The 14452-nt window shown below is 43.0% G+C and overlaps 1 protein-coding gene across 2 annotated transcripts; it reads left to right on the top strand.

Annotated features, from left to right (window-relative positions):
• The first annotated feature begins 2709 nt into the window (after nt 1-2709).
• On the top strand, nt 2710-12971 carry LOC112572650 (macrophage-expressed gene 1 protein-like). 2 transcript variants are annotated; one of them, XM_025252417.1, is made up of 8 exons: nt 2710-2864; nt 7602-7860; nt 8072-8263; nt 8857-9017; nt 9147-9330; nt 9575-9819; nt 10137-10449; nt 11069-12971. In XM_025252417.1, exons 2-8 carry the CDS (start codon nt 7693-7695, stop codon nt 12107-12109), a joined length of 2304 nt encoding a protein of 767 aa, XP_025108202.1. In that variant the 5' UTR covers nt 2710-2864; nt 7602-7692; the 3' UTR covers nt 12110-12971. The 2 variants fall into 2 exon arrangements, with proteins under 2 accessions (XP_025108202.1, XP_025108203.1); XM_025252418.1 differs by lacking the exon at nt 2710-2864 and adding an exon at nt 7106-7238.
• The last annotated feature ends 1481 nt before the right edge of the window (nt 12972-14452 follow it).

Raw genomic sequence — 14452 nt, 5'->3', positions numbered from 1 at the left:
AAATGTGTTTTTAGTTCATGCTGATTCGATGGTGAGTAGACTGCAATGGAAGAGAGCTCCATAGTTTTGCGACACATTGACTAAAACTGCGGTGACTATAATATGTGGATGTTCTGGTGACAGGGAGAGAGAGAGAGAGCACAGGGTCACCAGACGAAGAGCGGAGTAGACTGGGATATAGAGGAAGAGGAGTTCAGAGAAAACCCTCGGATCACGTGACCTCATAAGTTCTGTTTACTGTCCTTGATTCAAGCCACCATCATGGTGGAACTGCGAACTAATACGAAGTGGGAATTCCCTTCTGAAAGATCTACGAGGGGAAATCCCAGGTGTCGGTTGGCACAGGTAATGAAGAGCGGTGTCTGAACATGAAATCAGTTCACACAAGGTTTATCTGCTCACACTGACAGCGGGGCAAAGTGTACAAAGGTTATGGATGATGGTTATGGAGTGATGGAAAATGTTGGCGAGCATCCAGTCTTCTAGAGAGCCTGCTAGTCAGTCTGTGTTGTGAGTGTTGTTTTTCGACTAGTGATATGCGTGTGTTTGTGCGCGTGCGTGCGAGATATCGAAAGCATATACGTTCAAGCTGTCAGTCTATTAATGTTGAAGTCTCAACCTGGTTATCCTTAAAAAAAAAAAAAAAAAAAATGGACGTGTTATCAGCAAGTAAGAAGCCAACAGTAAAGGTAGATAACTAGACTATCATATATAAAGTGTAGAGACGAAGGCATGCTGACCGAGAAGACGACGCCAATGATAACAGCGATGAAAGAAGTGCAGACCACGCCCTTCATAATGCCATAGCTGGCGTGTCCCCGTTGACTACAGTTCTTTTAGTTTCGCTCCTCCGGGGCCAGTAAGTTATCGAACAGCTCTAAATATAGATTCTACACAGGTAAGTTTGTTTTGTCACGACCTTAAAACGGAGGAGATAAGGTCATGTAAAGAATTTCCCAGAAATACATCCGCGAAGGAGCAATGGTGTGTATGTGTGTGTGTGTGTGTGTGATAAAAACTCGCTATAACAGTAAACATTGTCTGATGAATATGATGCCGGATCTCTTTTTCTCGCTTCCTTATTAGCAACAATAATGGACACGATCAAGATAAAAGTTAATTAGTCAATGTAAAAAATAAAAACAGTAATTTGAATTTTACAATTTTATAGAGTTATAATTTGAGGTCCATAACAATGGACAGTGAGCAGTTTTAAGTGCAGATTCTACATGGAAATCTTTTTTGTCCAGTTATCAGTATATACTAATATATATATAAATTTAGTGAGTATACAAGATGGAGAGAGCGCTCCATGATTTTGTCGCCATTATTCATAGTTTGTCGGTGACTGCAGATCTTTTCATGGTCCTGCAGCTTTCGGCTGATATTTCAAATGACAATAACATCAAACAATGAAGTGTTTCTGGATAACCGGTAGGCCCAGGTGAAAGAGTTTGTGAGTTTTCTGGATGGCGTGGCTCGTATGGGTTATTCGGACGTTGAAACTGCATTTTGTACAAATGTGACGTAGTACACCGTTACCTGCGCTCGTGATCGCAGGTGCGAATTCGCGTACTTTGCTAGCGGATAATTACGGATCGGTTTTGGAAGCTGAAATTTACAGGTTAGGTTCTACATCATCTATGTCTACCGATGTCTGCAAAAACCCTAAACCATTCAGGTTGGTCTGTACGGCAAGTTTTGTTAAGGTCGTGATCAAGGAAGGATGACCCAGCAGTTCTTAGTGTCTCGTGCGACCTGATATGACGGGTGGCATGTGTGTGTGTGTCACCAAAAATCTGAAGAAGACTCCAGCAGAGCTTGCACAGCAGGGTCAGACTGCATGAACCCTCCTACAACCTTGGTAAACATCCCAGAAATGTGAGACAGCTAACGAGTCATAACGACTAATTTATTGGAAAGAAACAGATGCGCCAATCATCATGCAATCTACTTCATGTCCCCCTTACCCTCCCCAAAGAAATATCGTACTTCATGAATATATCAACGCAAAAAATTGCGTACAGTACGCGTTATGGGGTCCCCTTCTTCATAGCAGAAGCCCTGATATATTGTATTTATAAGATCATGCTGAAGTGTGATAGGGATATTGTAGAGAGGGATTTAACCCTTTGTATTACTTCGTGGTGTATCTACACGACAGGAGTGACAGCCAGGAATGTAATGACATGATGTGTCATCAGTGGCCGCGATTTTGAACTTGTGACATTCAGCTCGTACCATCTGTTAAACTGGACCACGGTTGGCGACTACATCACAAGACCTCTGTCCCCATTGCCCCTCATCTTTTGTGATGCGCATCGAGCTCACCTCCGCGCGGGGGAAATGAGCTCTACAAATCCTTTTATTATCTCTTCCACTGTGAAATATCACCTGGTTAACGGTACCACATCTCTTCCAGATTCACCATATCTGCGAAGCGGTACCTCCACATCAGCTGGATCTTGTACCTGATAGGTCTTCATATCAATAAAAGTTCCATTAGAACAGTCAGTTATGTATGTAATTGTTGTGACTGTTGTAACGGTTGTGACTATTGCAATTCTTGTGACTTCAATCTCAGCACTTTAAAAAAAAAAAAAAAAAATTTTTTTTACAGACATGGCAACCTTTGGATGGTGGAGGGGGTTGATAAAGCTATTATTAGTCGATATGTGTGTCCCCTAAAGACTAAGCACGTGGGAAGGCTGACAAACAGGGGTTTGAACTTCCTGGTGTAGGCGCCTATATAGCGCGGGCCCCGCGGTGTCGATGGCACAGCTGCAGCTGCCGGTGGTCGCGCTGGACTCCACTACCAACCCTGGCATCAGTCCCGACAGTCAGGCCAGCTGCTCTTAATCAAGGTAAGCTGCTTCACTTAGGGTCCTCCCGAAATCTTGGCTGCTACCTCTTCGCCATTCCTCACCTGTGTGTTGACAACCGCGCGGCGTTGCTCCTGTCGTTGTTCAGGTCACGTGATATGTTGTTTACCCTTCGCTTTGTCTGAAGCTGTCGCAATGCTGTATATAGGTGTTTTTCAGTGTGTCAGTAGAGCTGTACATAAGTGTTTGTGTGTCAGTAGAGTTGTACATAGCTGTTTGTAAGTGTGTCAGTAGACACACCTCGCTGATTTCTGTCAACATGACACACACACACACAAACAAAAAGTTCTTCTTTCTGTGTCATGTCAATACAAGAACACACGACAAACACAACTATCTGCTCAGGTTTGTCTGTCAGTAAACAAATACACATTTCCAAGTCAGTAAAAACACGAGATATGTACAGACATACTCATTCCTTTCCGCGCCAGCAAGCACACGTACAGTACGACAACGGCAACTCGACCTCCATTGTAACACGTACCGCACCGTTACATGTGTCCTCGGCTGTTAAATACTTGACAACATGACTAGACCCGCATGTGAAAATGGTTCTGTCCATGGTTTCTTTCCTTGACAGGTCACATATACACGGCGTTTTCTCTTCTGGTCTCAAGTCAAGAAAAATGTCGCCAATAGCAAAAATAATGTAATCAGATGGCTGAATGTTTGAATAACATTTACAAACCTTTTGTTTTCTGTCAACTGTACTTGTGATAAGGTTTTCTACTCTATTTAAAGCAGGTACCATTGTTTTCCTTTTTAAAAAAATATCGTCCTCCGCTTTCTTCGAAAGTTTCCCTGCGGACTATCGATGGGGAGGATCGAGGAAGTTGTGGTGGGTAAGGGTGGGCTGTCGTCCCGGGGGTTGCAAGTGAGGTGGAGGAAACAATTGTTTTATTGTGACATGATTATTAAAGATATTTACTTTCTCTACTATTTGATTTTCTTTTTTTCGTATCCTATTTTCATATGTTGATGTTTTCTGACATTGTTCATAAGTGTAGAAAATAGTCTGATGCTTGAAGTCCATTTTTCGTTAGTTCATGTGATGCACTTGAGTGTCAGTGGCTTTAATGTAACACCAACGTGGATCTCTGTTGTGTGTGTGGATGGGTTGCTGGATGGCTGAGTGGGAATTAGTTTGTATTTCGGAAAAGTAGCTGAAACTTTATCACAGGTAGCACGTGCGGAGACAGAAAAGTGTGTCTCATAACTAAGGACAAGCAGTCATTGCCGTATGGTGACAAGTGTTCACTGCTGAACCACGAACCGGGCTCTTAGTCACTGGTAAAACTCTGAAACATGCCGACAGTGAGAATTAATTAAAAAATAAAAAAGCAGACTTTATAGGTGCGTGGCATACCTCAGCAGTTCTTTCCCAACCCAATCGGGTTTGAGTGCAGTCGAACTCTGTATACACGGATCTTTAGGAATAATAAAAATGTTTTCTATTTAATTCCACAAACCGAGAAGTTTTCAAACCTGGAAGACACCAGACCAGGCGTGGATGTCATGAACCAGGAGGGCTGGAAATTAGCCACAGACACATCATCCTAAACAGGAAAATATAATAGAGGAGTTGTTACAAACTGTGTCTATGGAGACAAGTAGACATTCTGTAGTGTCCTGCAAACCTGCAACAATGTCTAAAGTCAACTTTGAGCAGGGTTAGTGTAGTGATACACAGAATGACTAGACATATGAACTAGACTGTACATGTATACAGAAAATGTTTTGACAAGTTAAAGCTGTGTAACTGTAAACTGTTTTTTTTTTTCTAAGAAATAGTACCCAAAACGAAAATCGGGAAAAAAACCCCGAATAGTCTATCTTTTGTATGAGTTAATCATTTATCAACTTTTCAATCTTTATAGTGATAATAATAATAATATCCATATTATTCAGTTAAGGAAGGTCATAAAGAAACAATTTTAGTTTCACAACTTCTTTGCTGAGGAGAGGAAGATATAATAAAATATAATGTTCGAGTTGTTATAAGGCCTACGTGAATAGATTGTACCAGCCACTTGTCACTCAGTTCGAGTTATCAGAAAACGGAAGGGACGCAAGGAAATTTCCTCCTGTATTTTTGTGTGACCTTTGACCTCGGTTGAAAGTGGGTCAGTGCTCAGCGTAGACTCGTCCCTTGTACTCACACGACTTCGGAAGCATTGAGTAACTTCGGGAAATCCCGTTTCGAATGTCACACAAGTGCGGAGTGGAGCCTTTAGGGGGAAGGGGAAGGGGAGTGTTACTTTAATATTCAACCCTGTAACACACATATAAATGCAGCTGTTGGAGATGCTGTAGAGAAAAGAAGACACGAAGAAAAAAGAATACTTCAGCCTTAAACAATAGGTATGATAACAGGCGTTGAGGATATGATCCCAATACAAATATTTTATCTTCCAGATGTCAACAGCACGAGAGGAGAGATTAGCGCAAGTGATGTAAAGGTTAAAGGTTAAGCAAAGTGCGACAGCAAACAGCGATAATGGAGGTACAAAACATCACACGCGATACGAAAAGTTAAAGAGTCTTGCAATACTCGTCTCAGTAGCAATAATAATAATAAAGCAGCTATAAATGAGGAGGATGCTTGGACAAAGGCTTACAATATATCTATAGGTGACATTCTCTTTTCCCACTTCACACACATATACGATTATACACATATATGTGTGTGCATGTAAAGCCTTGAACCCGCCTGTCGTCGTGGCAAGGACGCTTTATAAGTGAACAGTATTTATCTTTATTCAAATCAAAGGAGACAGGTTTTCTAGCAACTAGAAAGCAGTAGTCTCCATCCTATAGTCCAGAAGAAGGAGGGCAAGCAAAGAGGGGACTTGCTAGAAGTTTCTCAAATTTCAATAATCTATCCCACTTTCTGACCTTGCGGGTTCATGCAGAAATACAACAATACAGACATCATACAAACAGACAATCAGGTGACCCACCTCCGAGCATGCGTAAACACCACGTGATGCACGTGCATCAATGCTGTCATCAGCTCTCAGCGTCCCACCCATCGTCTTTTCCTGGGTATTCGGTCTTTGTGTGAAAGACATGATACGGGAGGGCAGCCCTCTGCTCGACCTTTTTTACCAGATGAATGGACTACTCACCCAATTTTCTTCAAAGGACTGTGATGTCACGTGTGACAGGAAGTGTCGGGGGTCACTTGTGTGACACACCCACAGGCCTGAACACATGACTGTGACTTTTGGTGTCAAAAAGGGGGTTGTTTTTTGTTTACTTTCTAAAAGCTGATGACACGATACCCGAAGAAGCCTGATGGTGTCGGAAAATGAACAAAGAAGTCGTATGGACAAATAGATGAGAGTGAGTTGGGAGAGGTACCGAGGACCAGTTCAGAAATAGCGGAGTAAGTCAAAGTGGAAAGTTTGTAGGCTATACGATTATATATTGGAGCTGACTGGTAAAGTTGTGTATCATCAGAAAAACTCAAATGTGATATGGCATGGCATGAACTAGCATCAGACAGAAGGGAGGTATACAATAAAAAGTATCCGGACCCAAGACAGACTTTCCGAGACCCCATACCTCAGAACAGAAACATCTGAGTAGACATCGTTCACAAACACAGTTTGGGTTCAGTCCATGAGATAGGCTCGAAACCAGGACAAAGCAACATCATGAATGCCACAAGAGCGCTGGAGTCTGTGTAGAAGTATAAAGTGGTCAACAGTATCAAATGCAGCTGACAGGTAACAGGATATTCAGGCAAGCAACTAGTGAAAATTAACACCACACTGTATTTCATTCTCGGTAAATTGAGCTTTTGTTCATCTCTCCTCCCCTCTCTCATCAAAGTTTCTGCATGTGCCACAGTTTCTACAATAATTTAGTGGATGCAGCAGGTGATGCTGACCATGAATCTGTATCCCCTGTGATACAACACTATTAAGGAGCATAGATAATCTTTGTCCTTTCAGGTCAAGAGAAATGCCTCCAATATTTTCTGACAGTGAGGAATGTCATGGTGTCATGCCCATGATGTGTATGCGACAATAATTTGTTGTTCATATCGTCATACAGTCACAAGTGATATGATAAGTCCAGTTTGAACAAACACTTTCCTTGTTTACACATACCTTTTGTTGAAAAGAGAAAGTTTGTTTATCTTGACCTACTCCCCATGGCTAATCTGAGTTTATGAGAAACACTTAAACTCGTCCTCAGGGGTATAAATTGGTTCTCACAGGTTTCGTTATCCTCTGCCCACTGGGGAACTTACAGGAAACTGAGGAGAATTCAATTTTTGTTTTCACTAAAATAAAAAAGTTTTTGTTCATCCGCTGTTACAAGCCTGGGGATAGTGTTGCTGAAAAGGTATTTCAGTCTTCTACAAATCCTTTCGAAATATCTGCAGCTAATGATTCTGAGATCACAGATGTTTAATTTAATTTTTTTTATTAAATATTTGTGCTACTTTCATGTGTGTACACATAGAGGTTAAATTAACAATCCCAGGATTCCCATTGATTGTGACCCATTTGATTGATCCTGATGACTGTATGTGTTGCTGCCTCTGACTAGACCCTACAGACATCGATGATGTTATTTCTGAGTGTCTTGTCTCACGACTCAGCATAATGTAGGTTAAAGGGCGTTTCAACGGTTTCCTCGTAGACGAAAGTGAAAGCATTCGTCATTGGTTACCAAGTAGGAGTACAATTGTACACTTGTGTACAGGCTTCAACGGGCGAAGACGAGTTTTAAGAGGAAGCTGACGGCCTGAGTGGATCTTGTGAAGAGCACGACTCCAGCAACACCAGCCACCAACATGGCCTCCAGCCTCGTCCTGGCTTTTGTGGTGGTCGGCTTAGTGAACTGCGCCATCAGCAGCCCCGACAACAACGTGGAGAGCATGGTCGGCAGCGTCACCGACTACCCTGTCGGCGATCCCCGCCGCTGCTTTGAAATGGCGAGAAAAAACGGGTACAAGATGGCGGTGAGTACTTTCTCACGTGACTTTGTGTTTCAGTTGGCTTCAACACTTTCTGTTCAGTTTCGAAGTTTAATCTCAAGCTGTACTAAATGTGTTTTTAGAGTAATAAAGAGTTCAGTCCCTTTCTCTGGAACTCAGAAACGACAGTTCCAGTTTCATGAAGGATTTAGAGAACGCCTACGATCACAAGACTGATCACGTGGCATGATTTCAGGGGTTTGAAGTGTTACCTGGCTTCGGTTGGGACAACCTGAGGAACGTGGACCAGGGCCAGGTGGTCAACTTCAACTACTCTCAGTGTCGAACCACGGACGACATGCGCTTCCTGCTGCCGGACTCAGTCAGCACGGTGCCGGTCAAGACCAGCTCAGTCGCCATCTTTGCCGAGCTCTTCACTCACTGGAGTGTAAGGTTTATTAACAATTACTGTAATTATAGTATTTGCAGGAACTCGTTACTCATTGAAGTGTAAGGTTTTTATTATATACTATAATTCTAGTATTTGTCATGATCTTTACTTAATGGAATTGAAACTTAATCACTAACTATCAATCTAACGGAATTATTCGCTGTTCTTTACTACAGTAAATTTAAGATTTATTTTTAATTATTTATTCTAAAATTATTTTTATTGCCGAGCTCTTCGCTCACTTGAGTGTCATAAGGTTTATTATTTTTCATTACCATAATTGTATCGTTTAACAAGCCTCTTATTCACTGGACTGGAAGTTTAATTATTAATGACTTTCGATGTATTATTTGCCGAACTCGTCACCCCCATAGAGTGTAAAGTTTATAATAGTTATCATAATTATATCACTGCCGAGCTCTTCACTGGAGTAAAGCTAATTATTAATAAATTATAAAATGTGAACACCCACCAGTATGTCGTTTCAAACTAATTAAAAAAAAAAAATCCCTTAAAGGTTCGAATGCGCGAATAGACGTAGTCAGGCAGTTATAGAGGCGTAAAGACAACGTATTTCATTGTGACGACAGAACTGGACGAGCACGACGTCCAAAAGCATCAACGTGGAGGCGGGGCTAGACCTGAGCAAGGTGGCCATCAGCGGCAAGTTCTCGGACAGCTTTCAAGACATGAAGAGCAAGGCGATCGGTGATAAATCCATGGCAACGCGGTCACAGGTTCGATACACCAGGTAGGTCAGGTGATCATGTAATCTGTCTGTGTGAAAGTCTGCAAACACCCGCTTCACGTTTATCTTTCCAAGGGGGACCCACCCCACAGACCTGCTGTACAGGTTTTCTGAAGTGACTTTCTGCTGCAGGTACGTGGTTCAGCTGCAGCCAGACAGTCCACTGCACCCGACTTTCCGCGGTCGTCTGCTGGACATCGCTGCGGCCCATCAGTTGAACCAGACGAAGATGGCGCGCTACCTCTCGCAGCTGCTCGTGAGAGACTTCGGCACTCATGTCGTCACCAGGGCCGAGGCTGGTGCAACCCTCGTTCAGGTTCGCATTCAAAGTAAAATTGTAAACACTCTTGTCAAGGTCCACGTTTATTATCAGTGCTGTAAAACGTCTCAGGAAGGCAATGGGTGTTGGCACATAAGGTGAGGCTCAACTACTTCTGCAAGAATGGAATTGTAGACTTCACTTTGACCTTTCTTCCAGATTTTCACTTCTCTCCATGCTAATAACCTTCAGTGTTGAGGCAGCCTACTATTTGTCTTACAGTGTCACATTTCGTTTGCAGGTTGATCACCTGAAGGAGGACTGGGTGACTAAGTACGCGGACCAAAAGTCGTCCATCCTGGCCGCGGCATCAGTTACCCTCTTCTCCGTCTTCCACATGTCGGTGTCCTATGGAACCAGCACTGACAATAGTTTTACTACCAGCTACCAGACTAACCGCACCTCGTCTGTCGTGAAGACCATGGGGGGACCGTCCTACCGTCCCTCCAACTTTACACCCGACGCCTGGGCTGTTTTAGTAGATGGGTAGGTAGACAGAAATTAAATAAAGATTTAAAAACAAGAAATACTTTGTCGTCACACTTGAAATGATCCTCAGATGGTTCTCCTTCAAGGTTTAAACAGATTTTCTGCTTTTTCTTATAATAGTTTACATAGACTAATGTTAATTTTCACGGGTTTAAACAGATTTCTAAGGTTCTCTTTTTGCAGGTTTAAATAAATTTTGAACAATAGTTTTGCGTTGAGGTATTGGGGCAATGGATTATCCTTGTCAACATAAATATCACACGTTTGGTTTCTGCGTTTGAGTTGTCTGATCTTACCAGCCTCTCTCTCGCCAGTGACCTCGTGGCCGTTGACCGAGCCGGTGACCCGCTGCACTTCATCGTGACGTCAACCGCGTTGCCGGAGCTGCCGGCGTCCACCCTGGCTCAGGTGGCCGGGTCGGTCCAAGAGGCTGTGGATGCGTACTACTCCTTCAACACGATACCCGGATGTATGAACCCCTCGTCTCCAAACTTTGCTCCAGCCGCCAACATAGAGGACGGCTCCTGCCACCCGATTGTCTCCAATATGACATTTGGCGGGGTGTTCCAGACTTGCACCATGTCCCCGAATTCCAACGATGGGGACTTGTGCCAGGGCATGTCTCAGGTAAAAATGCAATTTTTTAAAGAAGTAGATTGTCATCAACAAGAAAAATTATATTTTTGACAAAGAATATTATGATAATGCGATGCAAGCAAGAAATTTTCGAAGTGCGATCACGAAGAGAGACACTAAGCTTATCTTGATATTAGGTGATTGAAATTATTGACATTGATTTCTCTCTGGAAGCTGAATCAGTCATAAGAAGATATTTAGTTTATATTTATGTTTAGATGCCAGGTAGCCTAATTACAGTGTTTTCTAATACGATTTTAAAAATAGTGATTTTTTTTTTACTGAAAGTTTTTACTAATAAGTTTTGCGTGTGAATACAGGGTTAGAAAATTAAAAAAGTAATTGTATAGCGCATGTAAAATAATAGAAAATATTAATAATTAAAATACATACACAAAGTACTTATTTTTGATGGTAAAGTGTAATCATTTCATAAACAACTAGATTACTGTAGATATACTCTCATGCGCGGCACAAGCATTAGAAAATTACTAGAAATAAGTGCTGATGGCAAGAGTTGTAGACATACCTTCAAACAAGGGAAGCTACTCCCCGTGCAGTTGCCCCTGTTAACCATGGTGGTCACACTTGTGGACTTTGTTCTTTACAGGTGAACCCCTTAACAGGCACCTACTCGTGTCCCCCCAACTATCAGCCCGTGCTTCTGCACAGTGACACGATGCAAACCAGTCGCTCGGTGCACAGCTGCCACAGCTGCTGGCTTTTCTTCCATTGTTGCCATGACGACTATTACCACAGCGAAGGCACTTACAGCATGTACTGGTGCGCGGCCAGCGGTCCCATCCCCGACCACACTGGTTACCTGTTCGGAGGGCTGTACACGTCACATGTAGCTAACGGTGTGACGCAGTCCATGTCGTGCCCTCCGACCTTCTTCGCCCTGAAGCTGGGCTCCGGCCTTGACCTGCACGTGTGCGTCAGCGACGACTTCGAGCTCGGGACGGAGAACGCCGTGCCCTTCGCTGGCTTTATCAGCTGCGCCGCCGGGAACCCCCTGGTGGTGGGAGGGAAGCCAGGCAGCGAGAAGAGCCTGCAGGCCTCTCACAACCTCCGCAGCTTCTTCCAGGACAAACCCAGCAGCTGGCCGAAGCGATGTCCGGACAACTACAGCAAGCACCTAGCCACCATCGACGGCGGCTGCCAGATCGACTACTGCGTCCAGACGGGGGCTCTGGCAGGCCCCGTGCTGCCCCCGGTCAAGCGCCCCCCGTTCATGCCCTCTCCCGCCCTCCCACCCCCCGACAAGGACACGCTCATCGTCTTTGACCCTTCGACCCGCACCTGGCACAAGAACGAGAAGGCCCAGGCCCTGATGGCAGAGTTGACCAAGTCCAAGGGTGCGTCCGTGACGGACTCGTCGACTGAGTCGCCTTCCCGTTCCGGTTCCACCGTGTCGTTGAGCGCAGGCGCCGCTGCTGGCATCTCGGTGGCGGCCACGCTGGCCTGCGTCGTCATAGCAACGCTTGCTGTCCTGGCAGTGCGTGCTCGTCGCAGGCGGGGCGCCGAGGGCTACCGGAGGTTGCCGAACTCCATCTTCGACGATCGTGGACAGAGTTACGGCTCGGTGAACGCCCAGTCGTCGGCTGTTGGAGGTGACTCTGCTGTCGTCGTCGTCCCCCCTGAGCAATAAAGCTTCACGTGGATGTCCTGCTGCTAGTCGGGCTGTCAAGTCCTGATTCTTCCATGTAGTCGCCTTTCTTTTTAAATTTGTATTCGCTTCTGTGTATTCGGGTATTTACAAATATTAATACCACCTTGTAGACTTGTGAGCTCCTCCGTGTGCAGTGTCACAAACTATATGACAGGTAGAAATAATAGTATACATCACAATGTATTTTCTCAGCTAAAGTTGCATGACAGATGGCATATGACAATTTTTGTTCTTTGTATTTTAAATTTTTCAGCATAATTTTTACAAGGTCTTTTGACTGAAGCACACACATAAAGCAAATAAACACATTCACGATCATCTCCTGATAAATATTTGCACACTAGAGTTGGCTTTGAAAGCATTCTAGAAGTTTTATGTTATTTTTTGACTAATTATCGTTGGACACACCTGTACATACCTTGTCCGTGACATGATTTATTGCATCTGCCTTTTCCATATGTTAGCCAGTCTCATGTTAATCCATTGTTTGTCTTTTGGATATAGAGAGGTTTCATTTCAAATTTCGATGAAATTAGTGTTTAGCAATCACTTTCGCGAGTTTTGGAAGAAAGGGTATCAAATGAAACATGAAGATCGTGGATGATAAATATATTGTGTTCAGTTTTTAAAGCAAGATGTTTTTTGTACTGTTATTTTATATCTGCACAAGCAGCACACTTTGGTATTTTCATATTTTTACTGTTTTTCAGAATATTTGTCTTTAATGACAGTCATTGTTAATGATTTATTCGTTTTTTTAAGATGGCTTTTTGCTTCTTGCTTTATAACGAAAAAGGTGCTGCCTCGATTCAAAAATGTAATAAAGAAAAGTAAAATGACAGCCTTTGCGTTTAATTAATAAATAATAATAATAATAATAATAATAATAATAATAATAATAATAAAAAAGAAGAAATAATAGAGCCCTGTATCGTAAGCTCTATATCAAAGCTTTATAAAATCCAGCGGACACTTTTAACAAAATGAAAATAAAAATGCCGTGCATTAGCTTTTTCTCTCTCTGTATCACACACATCCACACATCTCTCTTTCTCTCCTTTCTGTCTACCAAACTGAGAGGCACTGATGTATGCCTACAGACACTGCGAGCGCCGTAAAATGTAGTGCGGCGAACTCACACACACATGTGCACACACAAACACACATATACACAACTTTCCCATCCATACACACCCCACCCTCTCTCACACACATGAATGAACGCACTGACAAACAGTAATGGCGAGCACACGCCCTCTAACAAGGAGATCGCATTACAGCCGCCGCTTACCTCCTGCAGTCTGTCTACACAGGTAGACACTTACACCGCCTACAACCTGCATACAAACACAGTTTCATCATGGCAGGACATTGCCACTAAAAGACTTATTTCATGTGTGAAGTTCAGCTCTATTAATACAACACATTCAGAGACTACACACTGTAAGGTATGATCTAAACTTATTTCTGTCTGTGAGGTGGAACAGTTTCTGTCCCCAGAAAAACTTGCTCCGAGCCTCGACACACGCATTTCGACATTTCAAGATGACTGCCTCAGTTTGACCAGCCAGGTGTAACTGTCTGCAATCTTGCAGTTCATTCACCGAGAATGTCGCCAACATGGTCTTCACTGGTTTGGAAAGTGGTGGGTCGGCTGTTCATATGTCTATATACTCTATACAATATCTTGAACCTTTTAACGCCTCCTAAAGTGCACAAAAAACCAGAATAAATTCCCGAAATAGATACTTAAATATTGTGTCATAACTAGTCGTCTCAACAGTACACAAATGTTAGCTGCTGAAATAGTTCTTGTCAAAGCTGGCGCCATGGCTGACCCCTGACCCGTGGGGTGACGGGAGTACACAACTTTTTAAGTGAACCGTGTAGCAGGCCTCGCTGGGTAAAGAGCCCACAGGCCACCGGGGTAAGCAGTGCCTTAGCAACTGGAAAAGAGGTTTCAATGAGTGTTGTATGCTCGTAAAGAAGGTCATGAGCTCCTGCCAACATTTTGTTGTCAATGTACAATTTTTTATATGCATTGGGGTTGGACAGACCTCATTTCTTTAAGTAGCAGGTAGGCACAGGTATTGGGACAGAAACAAACAAGAGAAATAATCCACAATAAAATCTACTCAGAAAATAAAGACGCGAAGGAATAGAAACAAACATCCCCCAAAGAAAAGGATAGTTACAGAAAAACACAGAATAAAAGAAAAAAAAATAAAACGAAAATAAGAATAAACATTTAGTAACAAAAACTATATGAAATATTAATCTGATAAGAATAATGTAAAAATAAAATCAGAATGCAGTAAGAAT

This window comes from Pomacea canaliculata, linkage group LG9 (assembly GCF_003073045.1).
Source record: "Pomacea canaliculata isolate SZHN2017 linkage group LG9, ASM307304v1, whole genome shotgun sequence".
In the NCBI taxonomy this organism is placed as follows: domain Eukaryota; kingdom Metazoa; phylum Mollusca; class Gastropoda; order Architaenioglossa; family Ampullariidae; genus Pomacea; species Pomacea canaliculata.
This window is presented reverse-complemented; position numbering and strand designations above follow the sequence as displayed.